This window comes from Torulaspora globosa, chromosome 2, assembly GCF_014133895.1.
Source record: "Torulaspora globosa chromosome 2, complete sequence".
In the NCBI taxonomy this organism is placed as follows: domain Eukaryota; kingdom Fungi; phylum Ascomycota; class Saccharomycetes; order Saccharomycetales; family Saccharomycetaceae; genus Torulaspora; species Torulaspora globosa.
In genome coordinates, this window is record NC_050728.1 from 1,008,129 (window position 1) to 1,033,375 (window position 25,247).

General features: G+C 45.8%; 14 protein-coding genes across 14 annotated transcripts; 6 read left to right on the top strand and 8 right to left on the bottom strand.

Annotated features, from left to right (window-relative positions):
- Positions 1-545: 545 nt before the first annotated feature.
- On the top strand, positions 546-2,528 carry SAS3 (histone acetyltransferase; the record flags this gene model as incomplete). Its single annotated transcript, XM_037282462.1, has 1 exon — positions 546-2,528. One exon carries the CDS (start codon positions 546-548, stop codon positions 2,526-2,528), a length of 1,983 nt encoding a protein of 660 aa, XP_037138357.1.
- A 380-nt stretch (positions 2,529-2,908) lies between these two features.
- Positions 2,909-4,684, bottom strand: HG536_0B05480 (SANT/Myb-like DNA-binding domain-containing protein; the record flags this gene model as incomplete). Its single annotated transcript, XM_037282463.1, has 1 exon — positions 2,909-4,684. The coding sequence occupies one exon, from the start codon at positions 4,682-4,684 to the stop codon at positions 2,909-2,911; it is 1,776 nt and encodes a 591-aa protein (XP_037138358.1).
- A 455-nt stretch (positions 4,685-5,139) lies between these two features.
- On the top strand, positions 5,140-6,369 carry HG536_0B05490 (3'-5'-exodeoxyribonuclease; the record flags this gene model as incomplete). The annotated part of the gene is made up of 1 exon (XM_037282464.1): positions 5,140-6,369. The coding sequence occupies one exon, from the start codon at positions 5,140-5,142 to the stop codon at positions 6,367-6,369; it is 1,230 nt and encodes a 409-aa protein (XP_037138359.1).
- Positions 6,370-6,490: 121 nt separating this feature from the next.
- Positions 6,491-7,918, bottom strand: HG536_0B05500 (PP2C family serine/threonine-protein phosphatase; the record flags this gene model as incomplete). Its single annotated transcript, XM_037282465.1, has 1 exon — positions 6,491-7,918. One exon carries the CDS (start codon positions 7,916-7,918, stop codon positions 6,491-6,493), a length of 1,428 nt encoding a protein of 475 aa, XP_037138360.1.
- Positions 7,919-8,321: 403 nt separating this feature from the next.
- On the top strand, positions 8,322-9,839 carry TRP2 (anthranilate synthase TRP2; the record flags this gene model as incomplete). The annotated part of the gene is made up of 1 exon (XM_037282466.1): positions 8,322-9,839. The coding sequence occupies one exon, from the start codon at positions 8,322-8,324 to the stop codon at positions 9,837-9,839; it is 1,518 nt and encodes a 505-aa protein (XP_037138361.1).
- A 243-nt stretch (positions 9,840-10,082) lies between these two features.
- Positions 10,083-10,718, top strand: PTH2 (aminoacyl-tRNA hydrolase; the record flags this gene model as incomplete). Its single annotated transcript, XM_037282467.1, has 1 exon — positions 10,083-10,718. The coding sequence occupies one exon, from the start codon at positions 10,083-10,085 to the stop codon at positions 10,716-10,718; it is 636 nt and encodes a 211-aa protein (XP_037138362.1).
- A 75-nt stretch (positions 10,719-10,793) lies between these two features.
- On the bottom strand, positions 10,794-11,957 carry SHP1 (protein phosphatase regulator SHP1; the record flags this gene model as incomplete). The annotated part of the gene is made up of 1 exon (XM_037282468.1): positions 10,794-11,957. The coding sequence occupies one exon, from the start codon at positions 11,955-11,957 to the stop codon at positions 10,794-10,796; it is 1,164 nt and encodes a 387-aa protein (XP_037138363.1).
- Positions 11,958-12,598: 641 nt separating this feature from the next.
- On the bottom strand, positions 12,599-14,905 carry MET6 (5-methyltetrahydropteroyltriglutamate-homocysteine S-methyltransferase; the record flags this gene model as incomplete). Its single annotated transcript, XM_037282469.1, has 1 exon — positions 12,599-14,905. The coding sequence occupies one exon, from the start codon at positions 14,903-14,905 to the stop codon at positions 12,599-12,601; it is 2,307 nt and encodes a 768-aa protein (XP_037138364.1).
- Positions 14,906-15,655: 750 nt separating this feature from the next.
- On the top strand, positions 15,656-16,021 carry IES5 (Ies5p; the record flags this gene model as incomplete). Its single annotated transcript, XM_037282470.1, has 1 exon — positions 15,656-16,021. One exon carries the CDS (start codon positions 15,656-15,658, stop codon positions 16,019-16,021), a length of 366 nt encoding a protein of 121 aa, XP_037138365.1.
- Positions 16,018-20,151, bottom strand: TSC11 (TORC2 complex subunit TSC11; the record flags this gene model as incomplete). Its single annotated transcript, XM_037282471.1, has 1 exon — positions 16,018-20,151. One exon carries the CDS (start codon positions 20,149-20,151, stop codon positions 16,018-16,020), a length of 4,134 nt encoding a protein of 1,377 aa, XP_037138366.1.
- Positions 20,152-20,347: 196 nt separating this feature from the next.
- AIM11 (Aim11p) lies at positions 20,348-20,876 on the bottom strand (the record flags this gene model as incomplete). The annotated part of the gene is made up of 2 exons (XM_037282472.1): positions 20,348-20,652; positions 20,711-20,876. 2 exons carry the CDS (start codon positions 20,874-20,876, stop codon positions 20,348-20,350), a joined length of 471 nt encoding a protein of 156 aa, XP_037138367.1.
- A 159-nt stretch (positions 20,877-21,035) lies between these two features.
- On the top strand, positions 21,036-21,416 carry CMC2 (Cmc2p; the record flags this gene model as incomplete). The annotated part of the gene is made up of 2 exons (XM_037282473.1): positions 21,036-21,069; positions 21,133-21,416. 2 exons carry the CDS (start codon positions 21,036-21,038, stop codon positions 21,414-21,416), a joined length of 318 nt encoding a protein of 105 aa, XP_037138368.1.
- An 86-nt stretch (positions 21,417-21,502) lies between these two features.
- PUP3 (proteasome core particle subunit beta 3) lies at positions 21,503-22,120 on the bottom strand (the record flags this gene model as incomplete). Its single annotated transcript, XM_037282474.1, has 1 exon — positions 21,503-22,120. The coding sequence occupies one exon, from the start codon at positions 22,118-22,120 to the stop codon at positions 21,503-21,505; it is 618 nt and encodes a 205-aa protein (XP_037138369.1).
- Positions 22,121-22,330: 210 nt separating this feature from the next.
- On the bottom strand, positions 22,331-24,211 carry YEL1 (Arf family guanine nucleotide exchange factor YEL1; the record flags this gene model as incomplete). The annotated part of the gene is made up of 1 exon (XM_037282475.1): positions 22,331-24,211. One exon carries the CDS (start codon positions 24,209-24,211, stop codon positions 22,331-22,333), a length of 1,881 nt encoding a protein of 626 aa, XP_037138370.1.
- Positions 24,212-25,247: the final 1,036 nt, after the last annotated feature.

Here is a 25,247-nt window from a genome sequence, read left to right on the forward strand (position 1 = left end):
TAAGAGTATATGGTTTTAATTTTTAATGCGCCTACTACAATCAGTCGAAAATACCAGCTTTGAACTACGATAAAAGTTCGCTAGGAGCTTATTCAAAGCAGAATAGAATAAGTCTGGCCTTAAAAACCAACACTTTCAGCGTCTGACTACTCTTGTAGACTTGTTCTGCTTTGTCGAGAAATGTCATAAAGTTCAAACAGCAAGATAGTGCCAGCCCAATAATTGTAGCCTTGAAGCCTCTGGTTAAGCAACTTGACTATGACAACCATCCCGATGATTCAGGCTCAGAACAGGACAGGTTGGCTCTATTATCTCATTTTTCTGTTTAGAGTTGCGCTAGCAATGTCTTCAAGCGAACAACGCTAAACAGTTAACTGAACAAAGGAACCAACATTCGAGACACAGACTGCGACCAGGAAGCTGGGATAAAAGATCAGAAGCTGTATTGAAGACTGATCGTTGCTCTCTGTGAAAGCTGGATTTGAAATCGTTGAAAGCATTATCTTTTATAACCCGAATGAAGCTTCGATACTCTTGGGTTTAGTATGGAAAAAGTTCGAGATTCTCAAAGCAGGGGGAGTCAAGTGAGCCAAGATGGATCACTCGGTTTGATCAATGGATTCGCAAACGGTCGTGTCAATAACAAACTACTGAAAAATTTGGAAATATCCGATAATATCCACTCAGAATATGCCAGGAAAGCGTTAGAAGACCCGAACGGAACACGCTCTACCAGAAGTCATCGAGATGTCAGGTACGTTTACAAAGCTCCAAGATTCGTCCCTAGGCGACAAGAAGTGGAAAACTCGAAAAATCAGCGACCAGCTGAAGAACTGGGTCCTCCGCAGGATATTGAGGCAGCTAATCGATTGAATCCTCATGTGCAATTCATGGCAGACCAATACGAAACTGACGAAACACCGTTGCCGTTCGATTTTTCAAAAGTCAAGATACGATATGACCCGGTGAAGTTGCTTAATTTCCGAAGGCTTTTGAGTGCATCAATCGAGCCACTGGATGGAAGCAAAAATCTGCAATACGGTCACGGTGAAGATTTTGACGTCCATGAGCCGGAGGACCTGGCTTATATGATTGATAATGATTGCGCCGTTCCATATCGGTACGCTATCGCAAACAAGAGTGATTATTCTACATTGAGAACGGCACCAACCATAGAGGACCGTGAGTTGTTCCAGCAGCTTTTGGTCCAATCGTCAACTGCTGCTTACTATAACTCGAACGTGTCGCTCACCGTTCGTGACGCAGTGGACAATGATGACGAGGACCAACCCGCGCGAAGCAAGGTTAGAAGACGAGCGGATTTTGTTCAGCAGGCCAAGACTCAGCCCAAAAAGACCACCAGAGCATCAGGCATCGAGTCTATATATATAAGGGGTTATGAAATAGAGACCTGGTACACGACCCCATATCCGGAAGAATACAACAGAAACAAGATTCTTTATATTTGCGAGTTTTGTCTTAAGTACATGAGCTCCAGATATGTCTTTTACAGGCATCAGCTCAAGTGCAGGGTTTTCCGACCGCCAGGTAACGAAGTGTATCGAGATGGCAAGCTTTCAGTATGGGAAATTGATGGCCGTGAGAATGTTATTTATTGCCAAAACCTTTGTTTGTTGGCAAAATTATTCCTTAACTCAAAGACCCTGTACTACGATGTCGAGCCGTTTATCTTCTACGTTTTGACAGAAAGAGAAGATCATCTCGATCAAGCACCTCATTTTCATCTTGTAGGGTATTTCTCGAAGGAGAAACTGAACTCGACGGATTACAACTTGAGTTGCATTTTGACACTTCCCATTTACCAAAGAAAAGGCTATGGCCAATTTCTAATGGATTTCTCTTATTTGTTGTCAAGAAGGGAGTTCAAATGGGGCACCCCAGAAAAGCCACTATCTGACATGGGCCTCCTATCATATAGAAGTTACTGGAAGGTTAAATGCGCTCAGGCGCTAATGGAGCTGAAGAAATTACAGCCGAGTGATCCAAACCTTTGTCTCCAGATTAGTCTTGAAGACATTTCCAATCTCACTGGTATGAGTCCCACTGATGTTGTACTTGGCTTGGAACTACTGAAAGTGCTCCAACAAAAAGAGGGAACTCCGCCATCACCGCGTTATATCATCAAAGTTGATTCATGGGATCGAATTGAACAGATATCTAAGAGTTGGGAGACACGAGGTTATCAGACTTTGGACTCCTCGAAATTAGTCTGGAAACCTATGATTTTTGGACCTTCCTGCGGCGTGAATGCTGTCGGAACCATGTTAGAAACTGCTAGTGGTGCCACAAGGATAGCGGCCAGTCATCCTGCTTCAGAAGACTTCTTCAACAAAAGTATATCGATGCTCACAAATTTTTTACAGGATGATCTTGCAGATCCTAGGCCGATGGAGGTGGGAGCTTGGCAAACCATAGCTAAGAGAAACCTCCTCTGCATATCCAAACGAGCAAACCACGAATCTGAGGAGCTCCCAAAGGCACATGGGATACAGCATGGGGCGCCCTAAATAAGAACTTGCGCACGGCGGAGTTGAGACTTTTGCAGTGAGCATAAAACCATAAACGATCGCCAACGTACATGGAGCATATGAACGGGTTAGTGAAGGTCCGACGGTAATCTTTTGTAACAATATTGACGGTAGTAATTAATAGTGAAAACAGTTATAATATTGACGGGCTTTCACGGTTAAAAATGACCAACCTCGTAGTTCTGGCGGAGCAGGACAAGCCATGACAGGACGCGGCCACCGTGTGCTCGACCGAGTGGCTTGTACACGGCCAAGCTAGTTGAAATCTAGTTGTAACTCTAAAATCCTAAGTATCCAAGAGTTTACATCTACATACTCGTTTCTCAAGACTTTGAATGTAAGCTATAGTTTGTAATAGGTTAGAGTGTCCCATTCAGGATGGAGCTGATCCCCGGAAGTGGTGTTGTAGTTGAAGTGTGAGGATGCTGAGTTCTAGGTTTCTGAGCGTGATAGCTCCTGAAATCATTCTTATTTTCGTTGATACCCTCGATACGCAGGCGGTTATCGGCAGATGTGGGTGCATCGTCATTCGTTGTAGTTGAAGATATTATTGAAGCAGGAGTATTCTCCTTCGACATCGACGGAAGAGGTATTGACTGGTGCAATGGATCCACACCTTCATCATAACCATCATGATGATTGTGTTCCGCTTCATCACAGGTATCCTCGTCGATAGCGGTGTCCTCTGGTGTGATAGATTTTCTTGGGGAATGCAAAGGTGACTCAGAAGCTTCATTAGATGCTGCAGGAGAGTTTGTCAATGAGAGCGTGTCCAATCTCCATTGAATTTCTTTATCCGTCCTGTTTGGCAGAAGTATAGATAGTTCCATCATAGACAAATTCCTAGAGCCACTTTCATTCAGCAATTGATCTTCTTCTGTAGACCAGCTTAGCGATTCAGGCATAGCAATATTTTGAGCAAACGGCTGGTGCGGATGTAATTGATGTAGCTTTTGTTGTTGCAATTTTGGATGAATCCTTGTATGAGCTCTGGGCATGTGCTGAACGGCGCCTGGCGGAAGATCCATGAAGCTAGCAGCTGATGAGGTAGAAGAAGACGACGCTGACCGGCGGGTCCGACTTTTCACGGTAGAATCTCTTCTAGGGCCCTTTGGCGTTGAAGACGCAGTTGACATGCCAAACATACCGGTCAACGAAGTTGGAGCAGTGATCATGGAGCCTCTTCGGGAAGGCGTGTTGCTGGAGACGTTGAAAGAAGATCTTCTCGACCGAGCTGCAAAGGAGTTTTTTCTCGTTTTCGTGGTATTCAATGTGGTGTTCAGCGCCGCGGTTAGATGAGAGGTGGTGCTATTCGTGGCGGCTGCTAACGGTTGTGCAAACGAGTTCCTTCTTGATTTCACTATAATCTTGGGTATGAAACCGACATTTTCCTCCTCCGCTGGAATCTTGGCCCCGCTGACGAGGCCGCCGGTGCTGTGATTCGCAGTGCTATAATGACCTAACGAAAAAGAATGCGAATTGGACCTTGCTTTGAAGAAATTGGAGCCTGCTCCATTAGTACTGTTGATCGACGGGTAATTATTCTGTGCGTTAGACGAAGTCAACGAGAACGTAGACCTCAAGCATGGCAACGATGGCGTTGCAGCAACGGAGTTTGGCGCGGAAGCAACGCCAGGTTGCAACTTCGGCGGCACAGAGACCGGAATAGCCATGGCTGGCGACCCGCCTCTGCTCTTCTTTTCGTCCTCCGCCGCCGCATTCCCGCTCCCCGGGAAGTCCGTAACGTCGACATTCGCGGTCTTGTTCGACTTTAAATTACCAGATTTCAACCTTCTCCACCTAAACTGACACGCATTCGGAGTCCTGTTGGCGAAGTACTGCGATATATCCTTCCACCCCAGCTTTTTCACCTCCTTCAGATGGCGCAACAGGATGTCGTCTTGCGGATCCCACGAAGACGGGTTCTTGGTCTTATTTTCCGACACCGACGAGCTCTTCTCGCCCGACGATGCGTTTCCCATAGTAGATGTGGTCTCCACCGCGGTCACAGAGACGCTCGCCGACGAGCTGCTGCTTTTCAGATGATGCGGGTGCAAGTGCGGGTGTGGATGTGTCCCTAGGATCGACAGATGCGACGACACCGAAGACCCAGCAGTCGATTTAGCCAACGTCATCTCACCAATTTTAACTCTATATTATCCAAAGCTGATCTATAATCTCGCTGGGCATCAAAATTTCTCCTTCTTTTTCCCTGGCAAAGCTGTTCAATTCAACTTCAACTTACTGTTTATTGCGATCTAGCCGAAGTGAACCCAACCCAGCTACTCAATACCACCTCCAGCTAGCTCTTGTATTATATTGTCACCATAATGAGATGCGATGAGGTGGTTCATCGACCAGCTTTTTGTGCGTCGGTGAATAATTTTGAAAAATTTTTGGTCGTTGTCCGGCGGTTTCTAAGCGATTTGAAAAAATCGTCTAATTCTGGTGAAAATTACCAGGCGATGAGCTGGAAGGTGATGAGATAGGCGATGGATTCTGGAGAACTGGCAGCCCCAGAGCGTTCAATCAGTTGCTAGGTGGCGGGTTTAGATGGTCTGCAGCGAGCGGTAGTCGGGTAACGATAGAGATGGTGCGATGGTGCGCCAGAGCCGGAGTGATATGTCAAAGAGCTGCTGGTGTGGCAGGCGAAGTAATTTGCGAGAAAAGGTACGGGGTACGCAGGATGTGTTCTTACTATGACATTGGTTTGAACCTGACAGACCCCATGTACCGCGGGGTGTACAATGGGAAACAGTACCACGAGTCCGATGTGAAGGAGGTGTTGGCTCGAGCGAGCGAGCGTGGGGTCAAGTGTGCGTTGTTGACAGGCTCGTCTCTCGTAGAGTCGCGGGATGCGGTGGAGCTGGCTCACAGCGACGAGCTGAGCGGAAGTGGCACTCAATTGAAGTATACCGTTGGGGTTCATCCGTGCTGCGTGAACGAATTTGCCAACCAGGACGCCACTATCGATAATCCGTCTCATGACGAAGCATTGAACCAGGCGTTAGGGCGGAAAGTGTGGGAGAATCCACAGCAGAGCCATTTGAAACTGAGGGAATTGTATGATCTGATAGAGGAGCGACTTGCGTCAAAGGATGCGAGGTTCGGCGCTGTCGGTGAAATCGGCCTCGACTATGACAGATTTTACTACTCCGGGAAGGAGATGCAGAGGATCTTTTTCGAAGAGCAGCTGAAATTGAGCTGTCTTATCAGTAATCCGAAGATGCCGCTCTTCCTGCACATGAGGAACTGTTGCGATGATTTTGTCGCGATAATGAAGAAGTTCATTGATGGATTCCAGGATGAGGAGGACAGATTTGGGCTAGCCTCGATAGCAGGCGTGGAGAGACCTGTGTTCTACAAGTTTGACCCGGAAAGGATGTTTGTCACCCATTCATTCACTGGCTCTGTGGGTGATCTTGAGAAGATACTGGCGCTGTCGCCGCATAGCTACATCGGCATGAACGGTTGTTCGCTCAAATCTGAAGAAAACATCGATTGTGCAGAAGCAGTGCCCATCGAAAGGCTATTGTTGGAGACTGACGCACCGTGGTGTGATATTAGAAGAACACATAGTTCATTTCGGTTCTTGACCGGGTACGAACCTCCCTATAGGTCGGTAAAGAGAGATAAGCTCTCAAAAGTGTCCCAAGATGATAGATTGAAAACTATGGTCAAGGGCAGAAATGAACCCTGCACAATGGAGCAAGTGGCTATAGTAGTTGCAAACGTCAAGAATATACCTTTAAAACATTTAGTGGAAACCGTTTGGGATAACAGCTGTCGGGTATACGGTGGTGTAAGCACCTCTGGCTGAATGCACCATTAAACCTCATTTTTATCGCTTTATTAATATTAATTATATTATACGTCGCATTGCAAAAGTGAAAGTAGTGTACGATGTTGCGGACCATTGAGAGTAGACGTCAAGCAGTATTTCAAATTTCTTCGATCTTTTTGTCGTTCTTGGCGGAATCTTGCGGATCTTTGTCCTCATCCTCTTCAGGGACCATCTCACCAGCTGCTGCGTTGCTCAATGAGGCTAGCATGTCAGTCAAGGCCGATCCGTGAATATAGGAGACGTTATTCGGCCCTTGACTTATCTGTATACCGCCTGCCCCCAGTAGAGCCTCCAGGGAGAAAAGGTCCACTGGGCCGTTAGCGCTACTACCGGCCTGCTGGGGGCCGCGTCTGTTTATATTGCTCGTAACTGCATCAGAATCTGTGTCAGTATCGTCAATTTCCATGTTATCATGATCGTTGTTGTTTCCACTTCCCCCGGCGCTTCTCAGGTTTTGAGCAGAGTTCTCCTGCGAAAAGCGATCCTGCGGATGTTTCGTTGTCACTTCAAAAATACTGGCATCATCCTTCGGAAAGTGGTAGTAGGTGAACACTTGTCTTCTTCTCTTCTCAAAGGAGACTTCGATGTTGTAGTTCTTGGCTCTTATACGTTCAAACCATTGTCCCACTGTCTCGCCATCCTTCAGCAAAGCCACAACCGAGATACTCATATTATCACAACCAATACCAGTACCTTCTGTTGTTGGGGAGCAGCAAACGTCAATAATTCTCGAGGAGATGTCGTTCAGCGTCATGTCGCCCTTGGAAATACCGTAGTGAACCAAATCAACACAATCCTGAGACGATAAACAATCCCATATACCATCGCAAGCCAACACGACGAACTCATCATCATCGTAGTTCAATTCATGCTCTATAATGTCCGGGACCGCAGTAACTATCTGCTCGTGGGGCGCCAACTCCGAGTTGGACTTGAACTCAAAATCACCAATCGCACGAGACAGTGCCAAGTTACCATTCACACGACCCATTTCGACAAAACCCTTTGCAGCGATAATTCGCGATCTCTCGCTTGCCAAAGTAGGCTTGTGATCGTACGAAAGCGCCTTAGCCCTGCCCTTCACCGATATAACAGTTCTACTGTCGCCAGAGTTACCACAGACCAATTTCTTCTGCAGCTTAGACACCAAAATCGAAGTGGCTGTGCATCCGCTGTAATCGTTTCGCAATACAGGATCCTTCAGAAGATCTTCATCTGTCTGCAGATACGTATCGATCAAAGCCTGGCTCAGATTCCCACTTTTGAAAGATTTCTGTCTCTGCAAAATAGACGGAATTTTCTCACCACAGTATTGCGCCACACTGGCACCGCCATGACCATCAAATATACTATATAACGCAATATGGTCTTTATCCGACGCATTCAACACGTTTGGTTGAACCACATGTGCGTCTTCCATCGACATACGCCAACCCTGCATCGCGCATAGCCCAAAGGCGGTCAAACGGTCCTCACCAGAGTGGTGCTCCTTGTCGATAACCGGATTCGACAGTATTTGACCCATTCTTCAAAGAATGAAACAGAAAACAATAGGAAGAGGAACAAAGGAAAACCGCTCTTTTCCAGCAACTAAACAACAAACACCAAAATCAACTAATTGACCCGTAATTAACCCTTCTAGGACCCTTCAGTATCGATTTGACAGCCTTTATTCAATCCTCAGAATCGCCACTGAAGCTTATAGTCCCAGCTAATCCCCCTTATCTTGTTGAACTGAAAAGCTCGAATTATTATCGTCTGATACGAATTTTTTTTCAGGAACCAAAAAATTTTGGCCATCGATGAGTCAGTTTGGACCTACAATTTAGACCAATTGTGAGCTACAAAAGAGGTCTTGCTGGCTGCTCAACGGTTGTTACAGTCGTAGCTCGCTTATAAACTGTTAATAGTTTTTTTTTGGAGCGAAAATGGTTTCCTTTAAGGTGCAGCCGGATGTGGAAAGCTTGCGCCAGTTGCAAAGCCAAAATGATGCGAGTGTGAACATGTATCCCGTTTATGCTTTCCTTACTGGGGTGGATTTGACTCCGCATGTGGCATATCTGAGATTAGCTCAGTTGAATAATCCGGAAAGGTCTCCGTCGTTTCTGCTGGAGAGTGCCAAATCTACCACTGAACTGGATAGATACTCGTTTATTGGTGTTTCTCCACGTAAAGTCATTAAAACGGGGCCCACTGAGGGTGTGGAAGTCGATCCGTTGGTCGTGCTGGAGGAAGAGATGTCAAATTACAAGGTTGCAGAGAACGTGCCGGGTTTGCCCAAACTGAATGGCGGTGCCATTGGCTATATCTCGTACGATTGTGTGCGGTACTTCGAGCCAAAGACTGCGAGGCCGTTGAAGGATGTGCTGAAAGTGCCAGAGGCCTACTTGATGTTGTGCGACACGATAGTGGCGTTCGATCATGTTTTCCAGAGATTCCAGATTATCCACAACATCAACACTAAGGAAACGTCGCTGGAGGAAGGATACCAAGCGGCAGCCGATGTCATCAGGGACATTGTCAAGAGGCTGACGGATCTTGAATCACCAATTCCGTATCCCCATCAGCCACCGATCAAGCTAGAGCAGGACTTCAAGTCTAATATTGGTCAGGAAGGCTATGAAAACCATGTAAGGACGCTCAAGGCCCACATCAAGGAGGGTGATATCATACAGGCTGTGCCATCCCAGAGAGTGGCCAGACCGACCTCTTTGCATCCCTTCAACATCTACAGGCGTCTTAGAACAGTCAATCCTTCTCCGTACCTCTTCTACATCGATTGCTTGGAGTTCCAGATCATTGGAGCTTCGCCTGAATTGTTGTGCAAATCCGACAACAAGAATAAGGTCGTCACTCACCCAATTGCTGGCACCATCGGCAGGGGTTCCACGGCGGATGAAGACGACGTGCTCGCCGAGCAACTGAAGGGCTCAATAAAGGATCGCGCTGAGCACATCATGTTGGTTGACTTGGCTAGAAATGACGTTAACAGAGTCTGTGATCCAAAAACAACCAGTGTCGATAAACTGCTGACAGTGGAGAAATTCTCGCATGTGCAACATTTGGTTTCTCAAGTAAGTGGTACTCTGAGAAAGGATAAGACCAGATTTGACGCCTTGAGATCCATTTTCCCAGCAGGTACTGTTAGCGGAGCTCCAAAGGTTAAAGCAATGGAACTCATCGCTGAGCTTGAGGGCGAAAGACGTGGTGTCTATGCAGGCGCTGTGGGCCACTGGTCTTACGATGGCAAAACAATGGACACATGTATTGCTCTCAGGACAATGGTATATAAAGATGGCGTCGCCTATTTGCAAGCAGGTGGTGGGATTGTTTACGATTCTGATGAGTATGACGAGTACATTGAAACTATGAACAAGATGATGGCAAACAACACAACAATTGTGCAAGCTGAGGAAATTTGGGCCGGTCGTGTTGGAAGCGCTTGAACTTCCATGAAAACTTAGCGTATATATACGAAACCGTCAATTAGAGACTGCCTAATAGCATAAAATCTGCCAAATATAAACACAAATCTATAGAATGCAATTATGATCCTACTTAACTCTTTTTCCTCGACTTTTGATGATCTGAAAGGCGCTATGTTAAGCAATTTTTCACTTAAATCTAACTTTGATCTACGCTGTACCTTACTTCCCGACAGAAGTCATTAGACTGGCATCGCCCCAACGATGAATCAATCAAATTCGAATTTCCCGGTATTTTTCGTTATTGCAGCTGCTTCTCTAGTCACTGGCTATTATTTAGGCCAAATCCTTCCATCTGCTTCAAGAACTGGACAAGTGCAGCAGATACTGAGGCAATGCAAGCAAAAGGCTGAGTCAGATAGCAATGGATCTGAAAATGAGAATAATGACTACGATGATGATGAAGGTTATGAAGAAGAGGAAGATGACGAGTTCGAAATCAATTCACTTTCGCTGAACGATGTGCCTGGAGAAGTAAGGATGGCTCTAGTGATTCGCCAGGATCTTGGGATGCAAAAGGGCAAGATAGCTGCCCAATGCTGCCACGCAGCACTTTCCTGTTTTCGTATGATTGCTTGCGATCCGAACCGCGAGTCATATAATCCTCAGATGGTCCAAAGATGGCTGAGACGCGGACAAGCAAAGATAACTCTTAAATGTCCCGATAAAGAGACTATGGATGAGCTCTATGCAAAGGCCATTTCGCTTGGAGTTAATGCATGTGTAATACATGATGCAGGCAGGACACAGATAGCAGCTGGGAGCGCAACGGTCTTGGGAGTGGGGCCGGCTCCAAAGGCTGTTCTAGATCAGATAACTGGTGAGTTGAAGTTGTATTAGTTGCAAATTATATATCTTTGCAAGAAGGAAACAAAAGCGCGGAGCCCTATGTAGAATACGTCGACCTAGAACTCTCTACAGCCACCTTTGCAAAACGACCGTGTTGATGAGATCAGCCTCTTTTAGAGTTGCGTCGAAGTTCTCGAGTGGCTTGACTGGAAAAGCATAGTTCAGCGTGAATTTTCTTGCCTTATCCTGTGTGTTTTCCTTGACGTGATCGTATAAGTGCTGAACTGTATCTGTGGCATTACAGCGGAAGACCTCTCTTTTGCCACTGGCGTACCTTATTTGAACTGAGGAATCACCTCTTGGGGTCGGCTGCCTTTCGGCATCGTCGACAGCACTCTTCTGTTCAATACCATCTCTAGGGGACGCTGGTTCTACGCTCGAAGTCTCAGACTCGCCAGGAATTGGAGAACCCAGTCTTTGTCCCTGACCTTGAAACCCTCCCAACTTCCTTTTTGGAGGTCTGAACGACTCTTCCATTTTCTTGTAAACGTTCACATCCACTTCCTGTCCGAATTGCACATCCAAAAGCTTCAATGGCGCCCTTCCTTGGTTCAACTCGTTTAGATAAAAGCTGTTTGCAGGATCATCATAGCGGTAAAGCGGGCCATCCCCGACCTGAAATCCCTCTTTCCAGAACGTTATCTCCCTGGTGACTTTTTGTGGCCTGGATGGTAATTCTTCTTCCTTTAGATCTTCCACCACTTGATTGGGCGAATCGACGCTGGAACCCAGTTTATAGCCTCTGCCCGTGAAATGATGAACAGGCCCCTCTTCTGATGATCCTTCTGCCTGCTGCTGTGCTCCCCTTCTGGCCTTCTCAAAAAGGTCTCTAATCAGAGAGTTCGAGTCATTGGGATCTGTCACTTCCAGACCTGATGTCTCGCCACCAGCAAAAGTGTTTCTATTCTGGTCGTCCTCATCGTCTTCAGCCGCCTGTCCACGAACCATGTCCGAGAAGCTCATGAATTTTGGCCTACTACCACTGCCAGCGCTAGCCGCATTCCCGGATTGACCCGAAACTGTAGAAGATGTCCCGCTAACCGGCGTTCTTTCCGGCACGGGACTCTGACTTGCCGGGTTCTCTGCAGGAGAACCTGATTGTGCTGCATAGTACGCATTCAGAGCTTCGCCAAGATCTCCGAACTCCTCCAAATACCGCTGGGCAACGCCAAAGGAACAATTGGCCAAAGCCATAAATTGCTGGATGCGATCATCGCTGACACCAGACATTGCAATGAGAGAACGTTAGTAGGCGATGCACCCTTCTCCCCATCCACCTTTACCTTCTAAATCGTACCTCTTGAATCTTAAAGCACTTTACCCTGCGATTTTGCCACCCCTGCCGCTCCTCACGTGACACCATCAACCCTCTCAGCTGAGCCATAGCCGCCGAGGTCTTCGATCGCAATACAGCTTCGTCCAGCAGCTCCCATCGAATATGATTCAGCGTAATCATTATGGTCGCTGCCATCGTAGTATATCGGCGGCAATACTCTTAGCGGCTATCCGCCACTCCAAAGAAAAGGATCCACCAGATCGCTCTTCCGATACAGTTGACGGCACTGGATTTCACAACCCTCATCTTAGCCTTCTTATGGCTCGACTAAGCGTCTCTTTCTCTTCCTTCTCTTCTCTGTCTTTAAAGATTGTGAAGAGTAAAAACAATGAAGTGGCCTCCAGGGCGAATGTTGAATGCGCTATAGATATTATACAAGGGGGTTTTGATGGATATATGAAAACAAAGAAAAACAAACAAGACAAAGCACCGATGTTGAATCCCAAATGAGCGCCAATCGATTAAGATCGAGCGTTCATGTAAACTTGCTCATGATAGGAAATAAAATAATCGCAAGTTAGCAGTAATTGTGGCCTTATTTCTTGTATTGTTCGCGGAAGTACTTGGCAGCTTCAACCATGTGGGTCAAAGACAACTTCGTTTCTTCCCAATCTCTTGTTTTCAAACCACAGTCTGGGTTGACCCAGAACTTTTCAGCTGGATAAGACTTCAAGATAGTTTGAATCTTGGAGATGAACTCATCCTTGGATGGAACTCTTGGAGAGTGAATGTCGAACAAACCTAGACCGATGTGGTTTGGATAGTTTTTGAATTCGGCAATGTAGTTTGGATCGTCCTTCTTGGAGAATTCGATGGAGACGACATCTGCGTCCAAGGCCTTGATGTGGTTTGGATCCAAATCGGAGTAACAGAAGTGGGAGTGGATTTGAGTGTCGTTGGCAACACCGGAGGTGGCTACTCTGAAAGCTTCGGCGGCCCACTTCAAGTAGGCGGATCTTTCGGCGCCGGCTCTCAATGGCAAACCTTCTCTGATGGCTGGTTCATCGACTTGGATAATTCTGATACCGGCAGATTCCAAGTCGTTAACCTCATCTCTCAAAGCCAAAGCCAATTGCAGAGCTTGGGTTTTCTGGTCAACGTCATCTCTTGGGAAGGACCATCTCAAACAGGTGACTGGACCGGTCAACATACCCTTGACTGGTTTGGTGGTGATGGATTGAGCGTAGACAGATTCCTTGACAGACATTGGCTTTGGTCTGGACAAGTCACCGACAATGATAGGTGGCCTGACGTATCTGGAACCGTAAGACTGGACCCAACCGTTGGTGGTGAAAGTGTAACCGTTTATTTGCTCACCAAAATATTGAACCATATCGTTTCTTTCTGGTTCACCGTGGACCAAGACATCCAAACCGATTTCTTCCTGGAACCTGATGACCGCTTCGATCTCAGAGTTTATGAATTTTTCATATTCTTCAGCAGTGATGGTACCCTTGGCAAACTTGTTTCTGTTGATTCTGATGTCTTTAGTTTGTGGGAAAGAACCGATGGTGGTAGTTGGGAACAAAGGCAAGTTGAAACGCTTGCTTTGCTCGGCCAATCTCTCTTCGAATGGAACAGCGCGCTTAGCCATCTTCTCATCGATAGAAGCGACTCTCTTCTGAACAGCTTCATCGTTAGTGATCTTGGAGGAAGCTCTGGAAGAAACGGATTGAGCGTTGGCCTTCAGCTCAGCAGAGACATCTTCGCCAGAGACATTCTTGGCAATGATAACGACTTCCTTGACTTTTTGGGTAGCGAAAGAGAACCAGTCCTTGATCTCTGGGTTCAATTTAGTTTCGTTCTCCAAGTCGACTGGAGTGTGCAACAAAGACGAAGAAGAGGAGACGACAACTCTGTCGGCACCCAACTTCTCAATAGCCTTGTTGACTAATGCGGAGGACTTGGCAAAATCATTCTTCCAGATGTTTCTACCATCGACGACACCAACAGATAGTTTTTGGTTCTCCCCAACGATTGACAGAACATCGTCGAATTGAGCTGGAGCTCTGACGAAATCGAAATGTAGAGCAGCAACCGGTAGGTTCTTTAGAGAATCCAAGTTTGGAACCACGGTACCGAAATAGGTAGCCAATGTGATTTGTGGCAATGAAGCAGCCTTGGAACCAAAGAATTGGTAAGCCTTCCTAATAGCTTCCTGAGCTTGCTGTGGCAAATCCAAAACTAGGATTGGTTCATCCAACTGAACTTCAGTGGCGCCAGCGGCCTTCAACTTGGACAAGATCTCGACATAGACTGGCAACAATTTTTCCAATAGAGACAATGGTTCCAGATCCAAAGAATCCTTGTCAGCCTTACCCAAGAACAAGTAGGAGACAGGACCCAATAGAACAGGTCTGGTTTGAATGCCCAATTCCTTGGCCTCCAAAAATTCATCGACTGGCTTTTGGCCGTTCAATTTGAATTCAGTAGAGTGAGAGAAAGTTGGTCTGACGTAATGGTAGTTGGAGTCGAACCATTTCACCATTTCCAAAGCGGTGACGTCAACAGCTTTCTCGGTCTCGGTGGCCTTTCTTTGCAAACCTCTGCCCATGGCAAACAAAGTGTCGATAGGAGCCAAATTGTACTTAGCGTAACGTTCTGGGATTACGTTGAACAACAAGGACAAATCTAGCACTTGATCGTAGAAGGAGAAATCGTTAGATGGGATGATGTCCACACCAGAGTCCTTCTGCAGCTTCCAGTTCGCACTTCTGATCTCCCTACCAACATTGAACAATTCTTCCACTGAAGCTTTTCCCTTCCAGTAAGATTCAGTGATCTTCTTCAACTCTCTGTTTGGCCCAATTCTTGGGAAACCTAGAATAGCAGATTGAACCATTTTCAATTAATGTTCCTTTGTATGTCTTACTTCGAGACAAAAGATTTACACCAGACTGAGTGGAAAACAAGTAAAAACTGATTCCAAACTTCCGATCGACACTGATCTTCAGCCTTCTTATATATGCCTTGGTTCTCTTTCCACACTACCTTGAACCTTTTTTTTCACATTTTCATAGTAAGGCCTTACGGACGACAGTAATTGCCAAACGAGAAGTGGAACAAAGCGAAGTATTATTCACATGTGGAATGCCACAACAACGCGCTCCGCTAAGGATCCTAACGCACGTTTTGTTTCATCCTCGACTTCTCTCTCTCTTGCCCTCCGCTTCCTGCGAAAGTTGTGGACGCCTCCTATGAAAATGGGTTCTACTAATTGAACGGGAATTCTGTACGGTAATCCATCACCGAACAAGTCGCACTTGATTGAGCTTCAGATTCCGCATGGCTACAGATAATTCCAGTGGAACCAGCCTATTTCGTACATTATTTTTTCCCCTAGCATCGATTTGCCGACGCCATCGGTGTTATACAGATTTCGGAAGCCACATCTGTTAGGTACCACAGTTAGCCATAGTAAACGCCACAACGTAGTTATCGCCAATTGACTCATTGGATTTCAACAGATGTCAATCCACGTAGGCCGGGTTACGGTTGATTGTTCTCTTGGTTATGGTACGAGGCAATGAACTTCTTGACGTATAACTGATGATTTGGCTGGTTGCACTAGAAGCGTTGGTTCAGAAGGTTGATGGTCAGTAGCAGGGGTTCAATATCGGTGGAAGCCGAGTACAGGAAACTTCTGTCGAGAAATGATGAATTGACTAAACAGGAGGCCACTCTGAAGAAGGAATATACCACACTCTTGAGGAAAATCTCGAGTCTTGCACGCGTCTTGAGTAAAATGGAACCTGATATGGGGTGTTCTTCTGATGAACCTAGACTTATATCTGAAGCGGCACTGGTGAGGGCGCCGAGACTGCGGTGGTACAATGAACAGATATCGCTGGTGGAGTCTTTGTCGCGGGAGAACCAGGAAATACCGATTCCTGACGAGTTGATGGAGTCTTATAGGCTGTCTAAGGATACTCCTCTGTTACATAGGGATTCGAATTAAGCTCTCTTTCTGTCATGCCTTATAACGTTTTCCAGGGCTTTTTCGTTGATGAATAGACCACAGAGGAACTTTCGAACGTGTGGTTTGAACCTGAACTGGGCCATCATCTCCATGATCTTGAAGAACACGACTTCGCTTTCGAATAGTTTTGGTCCATATCTGTGGTTCATGTTTGTGATCTCCTTTATGGCGTTATTGGACAGGATGTGGTTGCCGAGTTGACTGACGGCTTCAAGGATTTCACTCAGAATTTTGTCTTCTTCGGCGGTATGTAGCTGCTTCGTTCTATAGGCTTGCTCCTGTAAGAGGAGCCTTTCTGCATTTCCTGTTGGCTCCTCCGTGGTGTCGTCGTTCAACGGGTTGTCTATCATATCTTTCTCTGTCAGTAATAGATCGAGGTTAAAATTTATCGGTTCGACTTCGCCAACCAATTCGCCATGCACTGCATCGAACTCGATCATTTCCTCTTTGTAATTGTCCTGCATGGACCACGGCATTTCTTTGAAGGATAGAAATTTATCCAATCTCTTTGGGTATGTGATTCCCATAGCGTTTCCTTGGACGTTCAGACAGCAGCACCAGCCCATTTCATCTAAAATTTCGCATCCTTCCTGGGTCCTGCTCATTAACCCTAAAGCGAAAAATGCTGTGAATCTCACCGTTGTTTCGCTGGCCTGGTAGGAGATTTTGATAATCTCTTTAACAACTTCGAAATTGTCGAGCAACCCGATGCCCAGCGTGGTAGAGCCTATATAACCGGCACACCACAGTGCCGATTTGACGTCCATGGCTTGATCTTGATTTTCAGGTTTCTGTGCATCTGAGTCAGATGTATATTTTTTAATCGTACTGATGAAAGTTAGAAGATCACCACCTTTGCTAATGAGGGCTATACCATCTTCAGTTTTAGCAAGACTGCCATAGAAATGTTGTGGTAGCCTTTTCGTCTGATGGTCTTTATGCGATGCGTAGGTCGAAGGGTCATAATCATCTATAGTTAGGAATCCCTCAATATATGAAACAAACTCTCTGTTTTTCGACTCTAACCAGGACTTTCTTTCTGCTTCGACAAAGTCAATGCTATTCAATAGCTTAAAACCATAAGGCGTTCCCAAGAGCTCGAAGAGCAAGGGCGATCGTATGAAAACCATTTGCTTAAGTGAAGTCTTAAGCGAAGAAATCGTCTCCTGAGAGCATTCCTCCGCCATGATACAATCATATAAAGCTTGGTCTGCCGCAGCAACCACTTTCGGACTGAGGTCGTAGAGTTGTCGTGTTAGCATGTCAATGACGTACTTTTGTAAGCTCTTTCTGTCATGGATTATTCCAAAATTGCCGCTATCTTGATTAGAATCGTATACTTCTTTCAGTTTATCAGCTAAGTTTTCTGTGGCCCTAACTCTGATCTCCTCATTTGAGATGACAAGAGCCTTTCCGATGATGGTCTTGCAATGACCAGAATATTTCAGACCAAGCTCCGGCAAAGTTAGTTGTAAAAATCGAAGTGACAAAGGGGAATCGCAATCGAACATTTTGTAAAACACAGTGAAGAAATTCCAACGTTTCAGGACCATGATACCATTAGATGATTGGGTGAGCACACCAATAAACTTAAAATACCCAGAAATAAGCTTAGTATCCAGAGTGCTGTTATTAATTATATTGCCTGTTGTATGCCCTTCCATGGCACGATAAAGCAATGAGGCGAGTTGGGATATAATCTTTGTATCATCCATCAGGATCTTCGTGCCAACCCCAGTGGCTGTGAGCATTCGAAAGAACTGACAACCTACCTCCACGTACCTCTGAGATTGACGTGTGCCTTTGTTGATGGCAGAAAACCTCATTCTTAGAGGTCTGTAAAAGACCAGCAGTCGCCTGATAAACTTGGTGGATCTCGCAAGTTCATCCAACTGCTTAACATTGCGCAACGGACCTTCCACTAATTCCAATATCAGATTCCAATTCCACTTCGAGAAATCTTTCGTTTGCAGAACTTTCGAATCATAGACCATCTTTCTGAATTTCAAATCGTCAAATTTACGTCCCATTTTGCTGCCTTTGATGTTCTGGGAAAAGTTCTTCACATTTTTGCGATAATCTATTGTTGCCATGCCTAAGGTATTTCGACTTTTATTCACATTACTGGACATTTTGCAGAACTCAAAGGCTTCCTCATAAAGTGCAGCGTTGCAGGGCGGCGCCACTTCGTTGGCAAACGAAACATTCATACCTAGAAGATTCATTGCCAAATTAAGGAACTCGCTCAGCAAGTACCTTACTTTGGAGACTAACATAGCCCTAACGTCATTCTCCTTATTCTTGTCAATTAGCTTCATCACTTGTTCCACGAAGCCACTGCGATGCAGTATGAGCACAAGCAAAGCTGTATGTTGATTAACGAGCATAGATTCCTCAACGAACTGAGACGGCACCAGATCAAATGAACCTTTAGGATCTTTGTAGAATATTTTCTTGATGCGCAACACATCCAGAAAGACGTCAATTAAATATTGGGCACAAAATGGAATCTGGAAGAACGATAATAGTGCTTTTAAGGGCTTGAAATTATCAATCGAGAAAAGCATCAATCCGTTATAGTCTTTCAACGCTTTAGCGAGAAGAAGTGAAGCATTTCGCATTCTTTCCACTTGAAAAGAAGCTTTTGTGTTGGTGTCAGAGAATACCGTTATAAGCACTGAAATATCAAAATCCTTTAAGACGTACTGTCTTGTGGAATTTGACGACATTAATTGCAGAACTGTATCCAGGATAATGGACGCGACCGAAAAATGAGAGTAGTCTCTCAAGGCTGCCTCCAATACCCTCATGCCCTGGCAGTCATTCACCGCATCCGGAGCAATAAAGCAAAGCTCGAGTAACGTTTCCAGCGCTGCATGCCTCAACTTGTCATCTTGCTTCTCAATGCAACTTATTACAGCCTGAAGTATTTCTTTCGGGATCCGTGCATTTATATCTATGAATGCTCTTACGAATTTGAGTGCTTGTTCTCTCTCGACATGATACACGTTCTCTTTGGCTAAAGACACGACGATAAAGGCATCAAAATGAAGTTGGAATAACCATTCCACGAATGCTGCGTCTGTAATAAGATATCTGCAAACTCTGTATGCGGCAGCGGCTATGATTTTGTCGCCGCTAAGCAAAAGGGCCTGCATAGATGGCATGAATGAGTGTAAAACTAAGTTTTTTCTGATTTCGGGCTGTTCCTTAAGCAACGACACCAGGCCGTTAGCCTTTTTCAACACAAGCCCTGGACTTAAGCTCGTATCCTGTAAACTTTGCATGTAGTCACTTACAAGCCAAGTTGCGGTCTCAATATGGGAGGTATTAAATGTAGTACTAGCCGCTGAACTTATTCGGGCAGAAGAACTCCCCAGGGAACGTGCCTCGTCATTCTTGTGTGCATGTCTGAGTTGCACTTCTTCTTCTTCTTCATCCTCTTCGTCCTCTTCGTCTTCCTCATCCTCCTCATCTGCAACATGATCTCTTTTAGAATCTGCTGCATCTCCATTCCCAAACGTACTCAGACTGGAGCTACTTTGTTGCCGACCAACGTTCTCCAGCGAGCCATGGTTCATCATTTTAACTTGCAATCTATCGGGCAGCTTCCCCAGATCCTTCAATCTCTTAGACTGCTCATGCTGGTGCTTCAAATCAGCAATCTGTCGCTCCAGCTTCCTTATTACCTTGTCCATATCTCGAATTTGGCTATTCGCTCGGATTCTCATCGAATGTTTATGCAGATGATCAGTTGAGTAGGCCCCCTTGTATATTTCAGATGTCGCCGAGTCTCGTATTCGTTCTGCATTCTCCTTGCCCTTTCTAGCCTGCACCAACTGTTGCTGCAACTCATTAATCTCATTCCTCAGGGCTAATAGGGCCTTACTCACGCTGGTTCGAGGCCTTCTTGCTTGCAGTGGACTTGCGGGAGAAGTGGGAGCATTGGCTAGTTTTTGGGTAGATACAAATGAAGTTGAAAGCACCAAATTCTGCCTGTTTCTCTTATTACCGCTATTGTAATTTCCAACCATCATGCTATCGTTAGTCGCTGTGTCCAATCTGGAGCGAAGTCTATCATCATTTGGGCTACCCTTCATGCTCGACATAGCGGTTAGAAGAGCCCCAGGACTTATCAGATCCGTGCTGATGAGCTTTCACTACACGTAGCTGCCAACTCTAACATGATTCGCCTCGATGGATTAGCTATATAGTACTATATACATGTTCACGTGATGGCTCTTATCAGGCCGATCTTGAAGTCCTTATATATAAAGTGGCAGTTTGGCTGTCCAGTTCTGCCGTTCACGACTTATTACTGCTGTTTTCCTTGAGCAGACTTTCTATCTGATCAACTACCTTGGCGGTGTCGTCATCGAGAGGCATGTTAATTAGAGCTTCCTCCGACGTTAAATCTTGTCCCATCAAGCGTTTAGCTTTAAGACTGAATTCCGGTATTGTAGAAATGTCCCAGATCCAACAGGACCCAAATAAAAGCATCGAGAACCCGCCGACTGCCAAACCCGTGCCAAGCACTAGGGCGCTGGCCGCTTCCGCCTGGTAGGAGAATGGCGGCGACTTGTAATTCAATTGGAACATGTGCGGCACATCTACCGTTTGTTAGTAACACAATCGCATACTAGAGAGCTGTCGAGATGTACAACATACACTTCCGTGATTTGATTCCCCTGTAGGCCAACCGGCAAGACAGCAGGGTTAACGCGGTAGCACCGAAGAACCTTAGCATCTGCTGCTTTCGCCTCTGTTTGTATTCATTGGAAAGAGTCGATATTTGTCTTATGGTGAAGCCTTCAGTCGTGCCAGAATCACTCATTCTTTCTCTAGATACTTCTTATTACAGTGTTTGTCGGCTTCGATGTTTTTCGGTTATAAAGAGATTGATGAGCTTATTGAAAAGCAGGAGTAGCACCTCTTGCAAGCTAACTAGCTACTGTTACCTTGAGTAGACTTTTGCAATCGACTGATTCAAGCTATGCATCCACAACTAGAAGCCAGGAGGTTCAACTGTAAGTGAAGGTCGTTATTTAGGCCAAGAGGGCATATTACTAACTGATGATGCACCTGTACAGCCTGCTATGAGCTAATTCAAGCTTTAGACAAATGCCACCAGCAGGAATACTACAAGAGGATCTTTGGATTGTGTAATAACGAGAAAGAAGCTTTGAGCCAATGTTTACATGAGGCGAGATTGGCCGGAGAGAGAGAGGCTATCAAACAAAGGAGGCAGGAACGTAAGACGATGGAAGAAAAGTGGAAGAAGATTGATGAAGAGGAATACGGGGAAGATGCTATCCTTAAGAAGATCATCGAAAGGTACCAAGCTAAAAAGAACGGTTCGAACGGCTCGGAGTGAGAAACTGTCCAAGATCGCGGAAACCTTATGCAACGGCTGTAAATATTTATTCTAAAATTTTGGTACAAACGGGAACTATACGATGCTCAATCTTGTCTTGTTTTTAGATATCTCTTGACCACTTTATCCTTCTTTATTATGTATACCACAGCACCCCAACCGGATAGCGCGTCACGGTCTGCAGCATTCAGTAGTGCCTGGCTTATTGTCTCGAACAAGTCTTCAGCCTCAAGATTAGGCTCATAAAGGGACTCGCACATACCAAACAACTGGTCCGATGCTGTACCACTCACAATGAAATCCTTGGCCTCGTCGATACAGCCGATGAGGTCGAACCCGGCGATGAATGGCTTTTCTGTCTTGCTGTTGATACCTGCAACCACTGGGCCTACGAAATACGGTCCAAATCTTCTCTCATAAAGTGTGCTCGATACAAGCTGTGTGAACGTCTCAGGTTCAATCGGTCTATTCTCTCTTAGCTTATAGAGATTTGTCTTGTACCGAAACGTTTCGCTTAACGTTGTAACATCTGTAGCTAAACCTGTTATACCTAAAAAGACATGGCCGTAATGGAATATCTTCTCAAATTTGTTCGACACACCTAGCGATTGGCTCCCCAGCCTTAGATCAGATGCAATGGCTACACAATCTTTGCCGGCCATTGCCACCACAATACCACCGTTTATCGAGCTGGGATCAGACATTGCTATATTATCTCACGATCAGACCGGTTGAGTACCACCACCAACCAATTATTAGCTAAGAAAGGTTTATCCGAATGGTCCCCACATCTTGGCTATAGTTGAAGTTTGCCACCCATAGTGTTGTATCTCCCTTGCACATCGGCGCTCCGTCGATAGTGATAGGTATAAGAAAGTACATTTATATATTGTTACAAGCTATTGTATAGATGATTACTGATTGATCTCTTTAAGTACCCGATCCGCCATTTGCATAGCCTTCAGATATTTGGAGTTTCTTCCGCTGATTTCATGCAGGTAGAGATATTTATTGTTCCAATTGTCCATGGCAGCTTCGAACTGAGCCGATTTGGTCCAAGTAGCAACTATCACTGGTTTTCTTGAATTGTGCAGATCAATCCTGCCCTCAATTTGCTGTGTAAACTCAGTCAGCTCCTCTAGCCTGTCGCGGAAGTTGGGCTGTTCACCAAGCGTCTGCAGTTCATCATAGAGCGCCTCGATGGATAGCAGTGGTCTCCAAACGCTTAAGTTGACTTTATCGAGATATTCTTGATCCATTTCTGACGACATAACCTTTTCGCTCCAACCGTACTCTTGATTTGACACCACTTCGAACTGCGCTGAAGGCACAGACGTTATCCTGGCGGCCCAAAAATTGATAGAATGCACAAAGTTAGCGGCTTCTTCCACTGTCGCAGTTTGAAACTCGAGAGTCGTACTTTGACCATTGGGCCCAGAAGGTACAACCACAGTGAAGTTTCCCCTCAAATGCTCTTTTGCGAGGTGAGCGCTATCGGGCTGGTTGCCTTGTATGACATTGTCCTGAACCAAAGTTGCAACCGCTTCGAAAAGATTGCGGACAAAATACTGGCTGCAGTTTTCCTTGAGGGCGTCTAGGTCTTGATTAGCATCTACTTTCGCCAAATTGCTAGACTTTAACTTGAAAACGAAGATCCTCCCCTCCGAGACCCGCACTCTTGTTCTGATCCACTTTGCGTTGCCGTCTAGAAATGCAATCGGCGATTTGACATCTTCAAAGATCGAGCGCGGCTTCGATTTGGTGAGCCATTTGAAGAAACGCTTGGGAGCCCTACGACGCTGCTCCTCCGCAAGCAACGATTCGGCGCTCTCGTCTTCGTCTTTGGTACTGACGAGACCGTTTTCACATAGTTTTATCACTGAATCCATAAACCAGAGCGAGTTGTTTCTTGAATTCCACTCAGCGTCAAAGTCCTCCGGGTTATATAACTGAGGGAGCTGTTTGTTATGATGAAATTTCCAATTCGAAGTGTAGTTCGACTCCTTTCTCCCCCGTTGTGAGCTCGAACCCGAGTGCACTGACGCTCCATTGGAGAGCGTAGTCTCCAAGCTTGCAGAAGTCACACTTCTGACCGAGAATCTTTGTCTTGAGAACGAACTACTCTTCGTGTTGAGTATCGACTGCGGACGCGAGGCCTCTCGATAGATTCCAGCTGGCCTCGACGCCAACGGCAGGCTCTTCGCCTTCAATTTATCGTAGAAGGAGCCCAGCTGCTCTGCAATCATCGGCTCCACTTCCTCTAACGTATATCCCGTGGCCTTTGCCTCCTTCTTCAGCGCATAGATCGTATTCTCCACGAACTCCTGCAGTGAGAACTTCGCGTGGCCGCTCACGCCGTCGCTATTGTGCAGGTCGGAGTTCAAAATCAGCAACGAAAACAACACAATGTGGCAAAGCTTGTAATGATCCTCCCAAAACGTGTCTGGATGGCATTCCACCCATCTTTGACTCAATTCTTCCAAAATCCGATCGATATTCTGCGCTTCGGCGACAAAATGCAGTTTACTCACCAGCAGCTGCAAAGTCGACAACAAAGACTCCGGCAGAGGTCCCAGCATCCCTACAAACGCGCGCAGCGTCCCGCTCATCTCCTTGTTCCCCAGCAAGTTCGCATACTCCTCGTAGCTCACCTCTTCAAACGTCCCTTTCAGCATTTTCTTCGCTATCCGCTCGCAATCCTGCTCGTCCGCGACCAAGCTATGAATATCCGTTATCTTTGGTGATTCTATCAGTTGCTGTCCCATTGGAACTGGTGGCACGCTATCACTTGCCATCTCGACGGCTAATCCCCACCTTCTATCTCAAACGAGCTTGTATAGATAATTGAAGATCACTTTTTTTTTTCCCACCTAACCTCGCTTTATTGCATCTCGTAGTCCCTAGCAGCAGATTCAGCTGTAAAAGAACTGAAACCACGAATAACTCAAAGTCAATAATGTATTGTAAAGCGGCCACGCAGGAGCCCATGAACAAAGACTCGGCCATGTTGATCCGATTTCCACCGAAAGCATGGGGCGTCATCATGTCAGAGCAAAATCCGTACAGAAATACGCAGATCCACGGTGGATATAAATTTTTCTTATGCTGATAGACAGGATTTTACCCTCGAATAAGTGTGCAACTCAACCGTTTGAAATTGACTGTGGCTACATACCCAATGAACCCATTGTCAACACCGCAAACGAGTTATCGGCGCGCTCTTTCACAATTGTTAGGTTTGCGCGGCATCTGAAGACGATAACTGTGATCGCCAAGGAAGCTTTGCCCGAAGCGCTGAATCGACAGGAAACCTAACACAATAGAGGGAGGAAGGAAGTAAAGTACAAGGTCGGAGAATATGTGTTATTGCACAGTGACGCTTTCACAATACGGGTAAACACTGAAAGGTGCAGCCGTTCTTTGTCGGTCCGTTCCGCTTAGTGAAGAAGGTCAGCGACAACGCGTTCGAACTTGATTTTCCGATGATAACCAAGAAACACAGAGTGTTCAATGTTAAATGACTAAGGAAGTTTATAGCTAGAGAAGGACAGCACTACCAGCGTCCTACGGAACCTCGTAAAGACTCACTATAATCATAGGCTTTATCCTTGCAAAAGGTTCAAGATGTTCAAATCTTGAACTTGTCAAAGATTACCCGGTCTTGAAAATATACGTATTAAGCGATTTATTTACGCGTCGCGTGACGCGTAAACAAGCGAAACAATACACTATTTGCCCGATGAAGAGCAAGCAATGCAAGAGAAGTCACTAGCAGCTAGAGGACCAGCTGTTGTGGGCAATCGACAGGAAGAACGGTGCCCATCTCTTAAC